Below are 12457 nucleotides of genomic sequence, written 5' to 3'. Positions count from 1 at the left end.
AGATAAGCATGAATGGGGCCTGGCCGCAACCTGAAGTACCAGAAGGAACTCGTATCAATGAGATAACAAATCTATTAGGGTATTAGGCTAGAGTGAGTATGTTTTGTGGGGTTGGGAGTTAGAAAAGGCACTGTAGTCCAGCTCCAATGCCCACTGGGGAAGGATTTCAGTAATATAACCATTCTATATAGACTCAGGATTTAATCACTGGGGTTCTAGGTGACCTGAAAATAAGGTGAGTCCTAAGCAAAGTGGCCATTGTAGTCCTCCCAACTGCTTGGGCAAGTCACTTAGAAATCCTGTTAAATCCTTATCATTATTCAAATTCAAATTCAGTTAACAAGATGGTTCGGTGGATGCAGTCAAAAGTCTTGAGTTCAAATGTAATCTCAGATCCTTACTAGCTGTGTGACCCTGGGCAAATCATTTGACCTCTCTGTTCCTCAGTTCCCTCATCTGAAAAGTGAGGATAATAATATAGTACCTACCTCTCAGGGTTATTGTGAGAATAAAACAAGATAATAATTGTTAAGGCACTTGGCGAATGTTAAAGCACTATAGAAATGCTAGCTATTATTATTAACAATAATAATATAATAATCATGAATTCAGAATACATGTATTATGACTACTAGAATTTAACCTTCTTGAAGGCAGTAACTATTTCTTATTTTATCTTTGTAGATTCCCTAGTGAATAAATGTTTGTTGAATAAACGTAATCTCTCTGTGCCTCTGTTTTCTGCTAAAGAATAGTAAGAATTAGAGTTGGAAGAGAGAGTGACTCCTTTTGCAAACACAGGAGAATATCCTTGAAGATCACTGACCTCCATGGTTCGAGTGTGGAGATGAAGTGAGGACCCACTTCTAGGAATGGGACTTACAAGGTACTGCCTGAACTCTAAATCAGTGTTAAGGCCTCACAGAGTGAGAGTGTGTAGAGAGGAGATTCATAGAACTGTAGGGTTCCACAGCTGTCAGAGATCTCCAAGGCTGTCTGGTCCAAAATATGAATTAGAGCATTCTTCAGCATCCTTGGTAAGTGGTGATCAACTCTTCTCTGTACGACTTCTACTGAAGGCAATTCTCTATCTCCTACAATAGCCCATTGCACTTTTCCACAGATCTGTTAGGAAATCCTTGCTTATATTAAGCTAAAAAGCTTCTAAATATTAAGCCAAGAAATCCCTGTGACTCTCTCTCTCCTACAAGGCCAAGTCAAATAAATAAATAAAATCCCTCTTTCACATGACACTCCTTTGAGTATTTGAAGATAATGCTCATGATCACATTGTCTTCTCCAGGCTAAACATTTCCAGTTCCTTCAATTGAACCACATATGGCTTAGGGTCATGTTCTCAGACCATCCTGACCCGCCCCCCTCAGTTTGACAATGTTTTTAATAAAATGTGACTTTCCAAAATGAATACAATATTCCAAGCAGTGTCTAAGGCAAAGGATAGTGGGTGTGTATATATACACACACATACATATATATGTATATATATACCCACTATATCACCACCCCCATTCTCCACCACTCTTGCCATTCTGAACACTATGCCTCTCAATATAATATAAGGTAGTGATTGTTTTTTTGTTTCAGTTGTGTCCAGCTCTTTGTGACCCCATTTGGCAAATGATACTGGAGTGGTTTGCCATTTCCTTCTCTAACTCATTTTACAGGTGAGGAAAGTGAGGCAAGCAGGGTTAAGTGACTTGTTCAGGATCACACAGCTAGTGTCTTGAGGCTGGATTTTAACTGAGGTCTTTATTTCTCCAGGCCGGGTGTTCCATCTACTGTACCACCTAGCTGCCATACTATAAAGTTAACAGCATTATTGGCTTCCACTCTATACTGTTGACTCCTGATGCTCATCCTTATTAAAATGACTCAGTATCATTTTGTATTTATTTACTTATATACATGTAAAATCCTTCTCACATACCCCACCCCAAGAGAATATAAACCCCTTGAAGATAGGGACTGTTATCTTTATATTCCCAGTCTCTGGGGCAGCTAGGTGGCTTGGCAGTTAGAATGCTTGCCTGGAGTCAGGAAGACTTATCTTTGTGAGTTCAAATCAGGCCTCAGATGCTTACTAGCTGTATGAACCTGGGCAAGTAATTTACCCTGTTTGCCTCAGTTTCCTCATCTGTAAAATGAGCTGGAGAAGGAAATGGCAAACCACTGCAGTATCTTTGCCAAGAAAACCTCAAGTGGGGTCACAGAGTCAGATGTGATAGAAAATGACTGAACAAGCTCACAGTATGTTCTTAATAAATATTTTTAAAATACTGAGTTTTCAGGCTACCAAAACAGCAAAATCTTTATCACAGGAATTGTTATTCAATCATGACTTTCTCAATTTGTATTTGTGAGGCAGAACTTCAAATGTATCTGCATTAAATTGTGCCTAATTCGATTCATCCTTTATTCTAGCCTGTGGTGAATCTTTTAGGATCAGGATTCTGTCATTCAATGTATCTATTACCTATGTCTAGAGATGTGTTGGAGCCAGCTCAAACAGACCCATTGTTAAATTTTCAGAGCCAGTATTTATATCTCAGAAATCAGCAAATGCTACAAAGTTGAGCTTGATTTATTATTTTGTTGATTATACTTAAGAAAGTGATGGAGAAAATCTTAATAATGCAGATTCAACTTTAAAGTGTATTATATGTCATTTTTTTCAGAGAACGATTTGTTAAGCATTGACCATCATACCCTTGTCTATGTCTAAGTTCCTTATCTATAAATTTTACAAATAGTGCATTTATTTATTTTCCTTCTGTCTTCTTTAAAATAATATGTTATTTTCCCCAATTACATAAAAAAACAATTTTTAACATTCAGTTTTTAAAATTTTGAGTTCCAAATTCTCTCTCTTCCTCTCTTCCCTCCCTGCTCCCAGAGACAGTAAACAATCTGATATAGATTATACCTGGGCATTCAAAGCATTATATTTATGTCTTCATCCAAGTCATATATAAAAATGTTGATCAGCTTAGCACCAAAAGCACATGTGACACTCCATTAGATGTCTTACTCCACTGGCCCATTGATGGCTTCTCGTAGAATGTAACCTCCTTGAGGACAGGGGATGTTTAACTTTTGTCTTTTTAAACACAGTGTCCAACCTATGGAAGGCACTTAGTAAGTGCTTGTTGAATGATTGATTGATTGATGACTACTCTTTGAGTGTAGTCATTCAACCAGTTCTAAATACACCTAACTGTATCATCATCAAGACTCCTCTCCCTGTTTCTCTTCCCTGTCCACAAGAATATTGAAAGACATTGTCAGTTGCCTTGATGAAGTCTAATTAATACTGTGTTCACAGCACTCCCCACATTAACTAGTCTAATAACCCTGCCAAAAAAGGAAATAATGCTAGGCTGGAATAAGAGTTCACAAATCACCTCTTTAATAACCTAGAACTTTGCCAATAATTGCAGACAAAATCTTGAACTAACCTTCTTTCTATTTTGGAAAATCAAAACATTTGCTCCCCTCCAGTAATAATAAGGCACCCCCATTTTCAACAGAATTCCTCAATGATCACTGTTTCCTATTAAGCACTCTCTCTCCCTGGTAGAAAAAAACAAAAGCCAAAGAAAAGTTAAGAGATTTTAGCTTTCTTCCCTAAGTTGTTATTATCTCATTTACATCAGCTAGCTTTCTTCTGTCCCAGCTGCAGGGATAGAAACTAGACCTATGACTTTATAAGGAGCTCTGGGGTGAGAGAATGGAGGTCACCACTTTCCTCTGCAATTTAGAGTCTTAAAGAACTGCCCTGAGAGGTTAAGTGGCTTACCTAGGGTCACAAGTCAATATGTATGAGAGATAGGACTTGAACACAAATCTTTTTGGTTGAAACCTGTTCTCTGTCCACTACATCTTAACTGCCCTCTCTACCCCAGAGTAGCTTTAAAAGGTCCTTTTTGTTGTTCTTCAAATTATCATAAGCTTTGCTCACATGGGTCCTTCTTCATACTGTTCTTATAGGCCCAAGAACCCTGAAAGTTGGACTAAATTACTTTGAAGGTCCCTTTCAGTTCTACCAGTGGGTTATAAATATAGGCCTGGAAGGGAACCTAGGGGTCATTGAGTCCAACCCCTTCATTTTACAAATAAGGAAAATGAAACTAAACTCCTTTAATTCTAGCAAACTTTGGGAAAACTTCTATATTGTAGTGAATTCAAAGAATGGATATGTTAAAAAAAAAAAGACAACAACAACTTTTCCTTTTAGTACCTGAGGACAAGATATTAACCCACTCATGGGAAGTATCCCTTTGACAAAAAGTTGGCAACCTCAAAAGAAGAAAGAAAGCAATGAGATGAAAGGAAGCCCTTCTAAGATAGAAAACCAGAGAGAAGATCAGCAATCAGGTAGAGGGAAGCAGTGGCCAGAGAGGTCAACAGACTACTAGACATTCATCTGCAGATCAACTGGACTTGGAATGATAGCAAGGTATGCTGGGAGAAGGTGGAGAGGAGTGGCCCTAATTTTTCTTCTTTCTGTAGTTCTTTGTTGGAGTAAAGCTGCCTTTCATTTTGGAGTCAGAACTTTGGCAAAGGTAGAATCAATATGAGCCTTCTAGACTGCTCTCTTCAGGAGAAAGATGTTCCCAGAATTCTTGGTGGAGTCTGAGACAGTAAGCAGAAAAATGCCACCCCCAGCACCCCATTCCACTGAAGTGCTCAGGTCCATAATGCCATAGACATGCCATCACCAGGGCTAAAATTTCTAGGAGTGTCCTAAGGGGAAAAACAAAGGCCAAATTCTCCCCCATACACCTGGCCACAGAAGCTACTTGCTCAGTTTTGCAGTCCTTAGGCAAAAGAAGGCACCTATCCCCAGGCTCTCTCTCTGTTCAACCCCACAATTGCTCTCTTTCTGCCAGGGGGAGGGCATCTGAACCTTCAGGTACTGGGTTTAGGACTGGTATATTCAGTCAAGGAAAGAAGAGCTAAATGCAACTATATGTTACTCCACCTTAACTCCCTCCCTCAAACTAAGTTGAAACCAAGGCAACATTGGGCTAGAAGCCAGGAGCTGGCTTCTGGCAAGAAGGAAATCCCCAGGATATTGTATCTTGTGACAAAAGCATCTCATTAATCATCAACCCTGTAATATGATCTCACATCTCATAAAAGGTTGCCTCTGCTAAGCTCTAAGGAACTTTGTCCAGCTGAGCTACAGACAGAAGCTTTCCCTGATCCCAAGGCACATACAGAGACCCTCAAGTAACCCCTGGTGGGGTGCAGAAATGATGGGCTGTGCTTTCAGTCTTTGGGCTGGTAAGTAGCCATTTAAAGGAGCTTTCTCACCTATTGTACTCTGAATCAACTGGGGACAGGGATGAAGGCTGAGGATTAGCTCCAAATTTGAATATCAGCACCAGAATGAAAGAACAGGGATTTCAATTCATTATAAAAGCATTAGACTGTGAATTTGAGAATCTGGGTTTGAGTCGTGGCTTTGCCACCAACTAACTGCATAGCCTTTGGTGAATCACTACTCTGAGCCTCAGTTTACTTATCTGTCAAATGAGGATAACTATTTTTAGGTGAGACCCAAATAAGAGATAATTTTAATAAAATGATGTTAGAAAATTAAAGATAAGAGCTTTACAAACTGGTTTCTCTTGCACCACTTAGAAATGCCCTACAGTGGCAGTAAATTTTCAATCAAAAACTGGATAACTATCATCTCTCAGGGATTCTGTAGAGGGTATTACAGCAAGGCATGGCTGATTGCACTAGATGAGCTCTAACGGAACTCCCAATTCTAAAAAAAAAACAGGATGTTGTGATTAGTGAAGCCAACTAGCTCTAGATAAGCCCAGTGGAAGATGACAGGTGGAACAGATATTATTAGATTTTTTGGACAAGAGATGGAGGATATTCTTTTTTCACCATTATATTCAATGGTCAGTAGACATTCCCCTCTAATTATAGCTAGCTAAGCAAATTGGGAGTTTTGTCTCTGTTGGTCCTATACATATGATGATTTTCTTCAAACAAAAGATCAAACACTGAATTACAATATAATTAGACGCATGCATCCCCCTCTTGGATATTGTCACTGACTAGTGGGCCTGTTAGTAACTGTAACAATAATAATAGTAACTATGTTTGACTTTCTTCCACAAGGTTGCTATCTTGCCTTGGAAACAATTTTCCAGCAGAAAAAAAAAAAAAAAAAAACCACAGTAGACAGAGAGCAGTAGAAAAAGCTACTAATTATATTTCATTTCACCACCTCCCTCGATGACCTCCATGGGTAAAAGTTTGACATGGACTGGTAGCTTTTATTATTTGCCAGGCTTTTATCATGTGCATGTGCATTAAGTGGAATTCTTTTACCAATGGGGTCATCAATTGGAATAACATTGCATTGTGCATTGGATTTTGAATATTTGTTTACAGTGATATGGGGCAGGGGGGAGACTAGGTGACATAGTGAATAGAGCACTGGCCTTGGAGTCAGGAGGACCTGAGATCAAATTCAGCTTCAGACACTTAACACAAAACTAGCCATGTGACCTTGGGCAAGTCACTTAACCCCAATTGCCCTACCTTCCCCCCTTCAAAAAGCAAAAAATTAAAAAAAAAATAAAGTGATCTCAGGATCTCAAGGTTTGGGGTTGTCATATGTTGTTGAGGGTGGGGGAGGGGTACAGTGGGAGCAGTGTCAATGGTAGCATAGTGTTCTGTTCATAGTGAAAGGTGTTCTAGGCTTAAAGTCAAGGGAACCTGGCCCAATCCTGCTTCTGACACTACCTGTGTGACCTTGAACCAGTCACAGTCTCTCTGGCCCTCAGTTACCTCATCTGTAAAATGAAAAGGTTGGGCCTGAAAATTCTTGAGCTCCATTTTATCCATAGTTTTATGCCACTATGATCTACTTGGACAGCTAGGTGGTACAGTGGATAGAGCACTGGACCTGGAATTAGGAAGATTCATCTTCCTGAGTTGAAATCCCACCTCAGATTCTTACTAGCTTGTGTGACCCTGGCCAGGTCACTTAACCCTTAACCCTGCATACCTCAGTTTCCTCATCTGTATAGTAAGCTATAGAAGGAAATGGCAAACCACCCCAGTAGCTTTGCCAAGAAAGTCTCAAATGGGATCACAAAGAGTTGGACACAATTGAAAATGAATGAAAAGCAGCAACAAAAATGATCTACTAAGTCATAGATAGGATAGGATCTGCATTTGGTCATAGGCTTATAAATTTAGAGTGAGAAGGGGCTTTAGAGGTTGTGTAGTCCAACCCTCCCCGTTTCATAGATAAGGAAACCAAGGACCAGAGAGATGAAGTGACTGATCCTTGGTCACACAGCTTATAAATCCTAAAACAGGATTCAACTTAGGCCTTTCCTGATTCCAAGGCCAGTGCTCTATCTGTCATTACACCTCTGGTGGAGGGCATTTCCATGATGAAAATTCTGACCTATCTGGGAATTTACTGTATTCCAGAAATCATAGATTCTTCATGTATTTTCCTATATAAATACATAGAGGCTGATGGGAAATATGGTGAAGAAGGGAAGCTAATGGGAAAAAAAATAAGGAAATTCAGTATAATAAGGGTATCAAGGCCAAGGGAGACATGACCACACATCCAAATCCATGCAGTAGGGAGCAAGCTTTTAATAGGATTCTAATGTCTCTTTCTGGATTCCCCTGAGGAAAGCTGTTCAGAAGTAAAGCTGTGTCCTGTCAAGGAAATTCATTCTCATACCAGGTTCACTTAGAAATGGCAGCAGGTGGGAGGGAGGAGGAGAATTCTATCCACTATGCCCATCTCTCACACTACTTACAAAGCAGGTGACTCTCCTGGCCCCAAACTAAGAAAAAGGGTTCTACGGCAGTGCAGTCGAGTAAGAAAAACATTGCTCTCTGTGACAAGAGAACTGCCCTTTTACTAACTAGCTTGATTACCTTAGGAAAGTCAATTTGTCTATAAGGCCCTCAGTTCCTCCCTTCATAAAATGAAGGTATGGACCCAATCATCATTAAATTATCTTCTGGTTCTAAATCTATGATTCTAAATCTTTAAGAATCCTTGTAGTTTAAAAAAAATGTGATTCTCTATGGATCAATTCTCCCCTCTGACCTTGGGGCTGTGGGACTACCATCTATGCTTGGTCTGAAGCCTCTCCAATTGAAAAAGCTACTTCCTGTTTTACTTGTTATTCTGGTTACTTTAGGTGACTATAAATCAAGCAGCCAGTCTGGAAGGGTGGGAATCATGAAGCCAGTGCCCATAGCTATTACTACCCCACTAGAGAAAGTGAAGAGAAAGAATATCTCTACTTTTGAGTTAGATTGTACAGAACCCAGGTTTCTCCAACAATTCTCTTTCTTTCTGCCATATTCACTTTTCCCCTGAGATAGTTCCTGCTCCCAAATGAACCCAGTCAGTGCCCCCCTTGTTAGTGATCCCTAGTATATTTTTCATTAAAAAAAATTTTATTGATACCGTTTTTAATCACCATAGTTTTCCCCTCTATCCCTTCCTTATCCTTCCCAGACAACCATTCGATATCACAAAGAGTATTTTTAAAGACAAAAAGTAAAAAAGAAGAAAAACATCAGTATTGAATATGTTGAAAATGTCTGAAAATATGTTCAACGTGCAACATTTGCTGACCTCCCTATTTTGCAAAGGGGTAGGAATGTTTTCTCATATCTCTTTTTTCCAGCCGTGTTTGCTATTTATAATTTTGCGTCATTCAATTTTTATTTTTTATGGTTATTCTTTCCATTCACATTGTTGTAGTCATTATGTATACCATTAACTCTGCTTACTTCACTCCAATCAATTCTTGTAGATCTATCCAAGCTTCTCTCTATTCATCAAATTTGTACAAAGAGAACATACTGGTAATCTGGCTTTCAGCTCCAAGAAAGAAGACATGTAGTTTCAATTCCCTTCAAGTTCTTGAAGAGTGAGAAAGACTGGGAAGAAACCAACATGTAGAGGAGCTGAAGACCAAGATATCTCTTCCCTCCACCTCTCATCAACTCTGCCCCTTGCACAGGGAGCAGAGCTCCTTCTGGCAGCATTGAGTAATCAGTCTTCATCAATGAGAAGAGTCTTGTGCAAGAACGGCCATTGGAGACAACCATTACACATTTACATACCACAATTTGTATAGCCCTTCTCTATTCAATCCCAAATATTATTGAAAGCATAACATATGTCTGTTTAGCACTGTGGTAGGCTCCATGGGGAAAGACTGAAGAAATAGAAGCCTCTTCACTCTTAAAGAGCTTAGTCTAGGGGCAGCTAGGTGGTGCAGTGAATAGAGCACTGGCCTGGAGTCAGGAGGACCTGAGTTCAAATCCAGCCTCAGACACTTAATACAAAAACTAGCCATGTGACTTTGGGCAAGTCACTTAACTGCAATTGCCCTCCAAAAAAGTAAAAAAAAAAAGAGAGAGAGAGAGAGCTTAGTCTAGTGGGGGAAGGGGAGATGAAAAAAACAAATATGACTTTTTAAAAATGAAGCTGTGAGATATATACTCTAAATGCAGCAGAAATTCAGAGTAAGAAGAAATCAACATGGACTAGACTAGTTGGCAGGCTCCATGGAAGGGGTGAGGCATGGACAGGACTTTTAAGGATGAATAGATAGGAGCTAGGCGGCTAGGTGGTGCAGTGGATAGAGTTCTAGGCCTGAAGTCAGGAAGACTCATCTTCCTGAGTTCAAACTGACTTCAGAAACTCACTAGCTATGTGGCCCCGGGCAAGTCACTTAACCCTGTTTGCCACAATTTCCTCATTGGTAAATGAGTTGGAAAAAGAACTGGCAAACCACCCCAGTAACTTTGTAAAAAGAAAAATCCCAAATTGGGTCACAAAGAGTTGAAACAGGACTGAACAACAACACAGATAAGAGTTGACTAGGAGGCTGAGTGGCAAAATAGGGGATTACAAATGGGGATTATAAAGGAAAGGATAAAACGAGAGGATGAAGAACACTACTGTGATGCTGTTGCGAACCTCAATTCCAACTGGCTCCTCTCCTCAGAGCCTCTGAAGTGGGTCTTTCTCAACATCACTTGGAGAGATCAAATCCCACTGTCACTCAGGGTGCTGGGATCCTAGAGCATCCTGTAAATCTTAAGGCAGGGAAGTAGTGAGACTTGTGGATTCATTCCTTCCCATTTCTTGTTTGAGGGACAAACATGGGATCACTAACTTGACTCCTCAGCAGAAATATCTTGCAAAAAATCTCCCAGCCTACCCTTGAGGGGAGCTTAGGAAGTAACTGTAGAGTCTTGTGCTGGTACCTGATGAAGCCATACTTTTGTCTTGCTTTGAATTCTCTGGAAGAGAGAGTAAGGCTGATAACAATGCAACTCTTCCTCACTTAAATCCAGTTCATGTGCAAGTCCATTAGTCCTCTCCTAAAACAAAGGATAAACAATAATAGACAGAGATAGATAGATAGATAGATGGATGGATGGATGGATGGATGGATGGATGGATGGATGGATGGATGGATGGATAGATGGATGGATGGATGGATAGATGATAGATAGATAGATAGATAGATAGAGAGAGAGAGAGAGAGAGAGAGAGAGATAGATAGATAGATAGATAGATAGATAGATAGATAGATAGATAGATAGATAGATAGACAGATAGATAACAGTCCAAGATAACACTAAAGTTATAAACCTGAGTAGTTGGGAAGATGATGGTACTCTCAACAGAGACAGGAAAATTTGTTGGAGGTGTAGGGATGTGCTGGAGCCAGCTCAAACCAGATCACAAGAACCAATTGTTAAGTTTTCAGCATGGGCGTTTCTACTACAGAAATCAGCAAAGCTACAAATTTTGATTTGATATTGTTTTGTTCATTGTGTAGACTTAAGAAAGTAATGGAGAAAATTTTAATAATGTAGATTAAACTTAAATGTGTGTAATGAGTACTTTTTTTCTTGGAAACATGGTTGTTAAACATTTATCAGCACACTACTGGCAGAAAGGCAGGTTTGTAAGTTAGGTTTTGTTTTTGTTTTTTATTTTGTTTTTGGACATGTTGAATTTAAGATTCTTTGGGGGCATCCAGGTGGAGATTACTAGCAGGCATTTGGTGAGTTCAGGAGAGAGATTGTTGTTCAGTTTTGTCCAACTCTTCATGACCCCATTTGGGGTTTTCTTGGTAAAGATATTGGAATGGTTTGCCATCTCCTTCTCTAGCTCATTTACAGATGAGGAAACTGACGCAAACAAGGTTAAATGACTTGCCCAGGGTCACAGGCTGTCCAGACCTGGCTCCCTATCCATTGGGCTACCCCGCTGTCCTCTTATAAGTAAATAGGGGAAGAAAAGGAACTTGCCTTCAGGGAACTTGCATTCTAATATAGGAAGACCATACATCAAAGGGAGCTGAAAAAGAGTGGAATCTGAAGGGAAGAAGGTACTCATGCCAGGACTTGTAGAAAAAGTCTGGAGAGCACAGAGGAGAATGAGGGTATGGCTAACCTAGGCATTTTCCTTAAAATGGGGGTTCTTAGAGGAGCCTACCAATCATAGAAAAGGGTCTGGGGGAGAGTGTACTTCCAGTGTGAGGAGGCTAGAGAAGGAGTAAAGTTCCGGGGTGAGAATGATGCTGTGGCATGGTGGAAAAAGACTACTGGCTGCCCACTCTCTACTTTGCCTTCTTCCTCCAGTCTTAATTACTAAGTCCTTAGTCCTTCCTTAATTATTTAGTCCTCTCAGCCCCAGTATTGTAGCTGGGATCTCTGGCCAAATGAATGAAGCTGTACCTGACCTCTAAGGGTTAGCTTTCTTCCCTAGAAGCCAGCACCCAGCCTCCTCCCCACTATGTGACACCTTCTTACCCACCAGCTAGAATCAGTGAGTCTGGACACCTTCTTCTCTCCTTTGTTGAGAACATTGGTCCAAATATCAGTCAACCTCAGTGAGTCAGCATCCTGGAATGAATTCTCCTCTGGAATCAAAGCTTTTATTTTCAGTTTGGGGAAGAGGACAGAATTCCCCCTCACCTGATCCTCTTCCCTAGGGAGTATGGAACAAAGAGCTCAGCATTGCTTAATCACAGGTCTTGGCAAGGGAAGGGAGCTGTCATATCTGCTCCATTCTGTTATCTTTTAAAGTGAAATTGAACTTTGCCAGGACAAATACCCAGAAATCCCCACTGTGGAAGCCTAATTACCTACCACCCTTAGAACCACCACTCAAATCATGGAGGTTCTTGAGCTTAAGTTTCTTCAAAATGAAGAAAGAAATGGGGCAGGGGACCTAGATGGCTCAGTGGATATAGCACCAGTCCTGGAGTCAGGAAGAAGAAGAACAAGAACAAGAAGGAAAAAAGAAAAACATGAAGAACAACAAGAACACGAAGAACAACAACAAGAACAAGAACATGAAGAACAAGAACGAGAACATGAAGAACAAGAACAC

The 12457-nt window shown here is 40.2% G+C and overlaps 1 protein-coding gene across 1 annotated transcript in view; it reads left to right on the top strand.

The window, feature by feature from the left end:
* Positions 1 to 5142: 5142 nt before the first annotated feature.
* Positions 5143 to 12457, top strand: part of NEURL3 (neuralized E3 ubiquitin protein ligase 3) — a 27103-nt gene continuing 19788 nt past the window's right edge. The window contains 1 exon segment of the mRNA XM_069075623.1: positions 5143 to 5307. Coding sequence (XP_068931724.1) covers positions 5277 to 5307 — 31 coding nt within the window. The 5' untranslated portion in view covers positions 5143 to 5276.

This window comes from Petaurus breviceps, unplaced genomic scaffold (assembly GCF_028583685.1).
Source record: "Petaurus breviceps papuanus isolate PSGF00001 unplaced genomic scaffold, PetGlider_PUasm1.0 90919, whole genome shotgun sequence".
In the NCBI taxonomy this organism is placed as follows: Eukaryota; Metazoa; Chordata; class Mammalia; order Diprotodontia; family Petauridae; genus Petaurus; species Petaurus breviceps.
The sequence above is the reverse complement of the archived record's forward strand: the minus strand, read 5'-3'. Positions and strand labels throughout refer to the sequence as shown.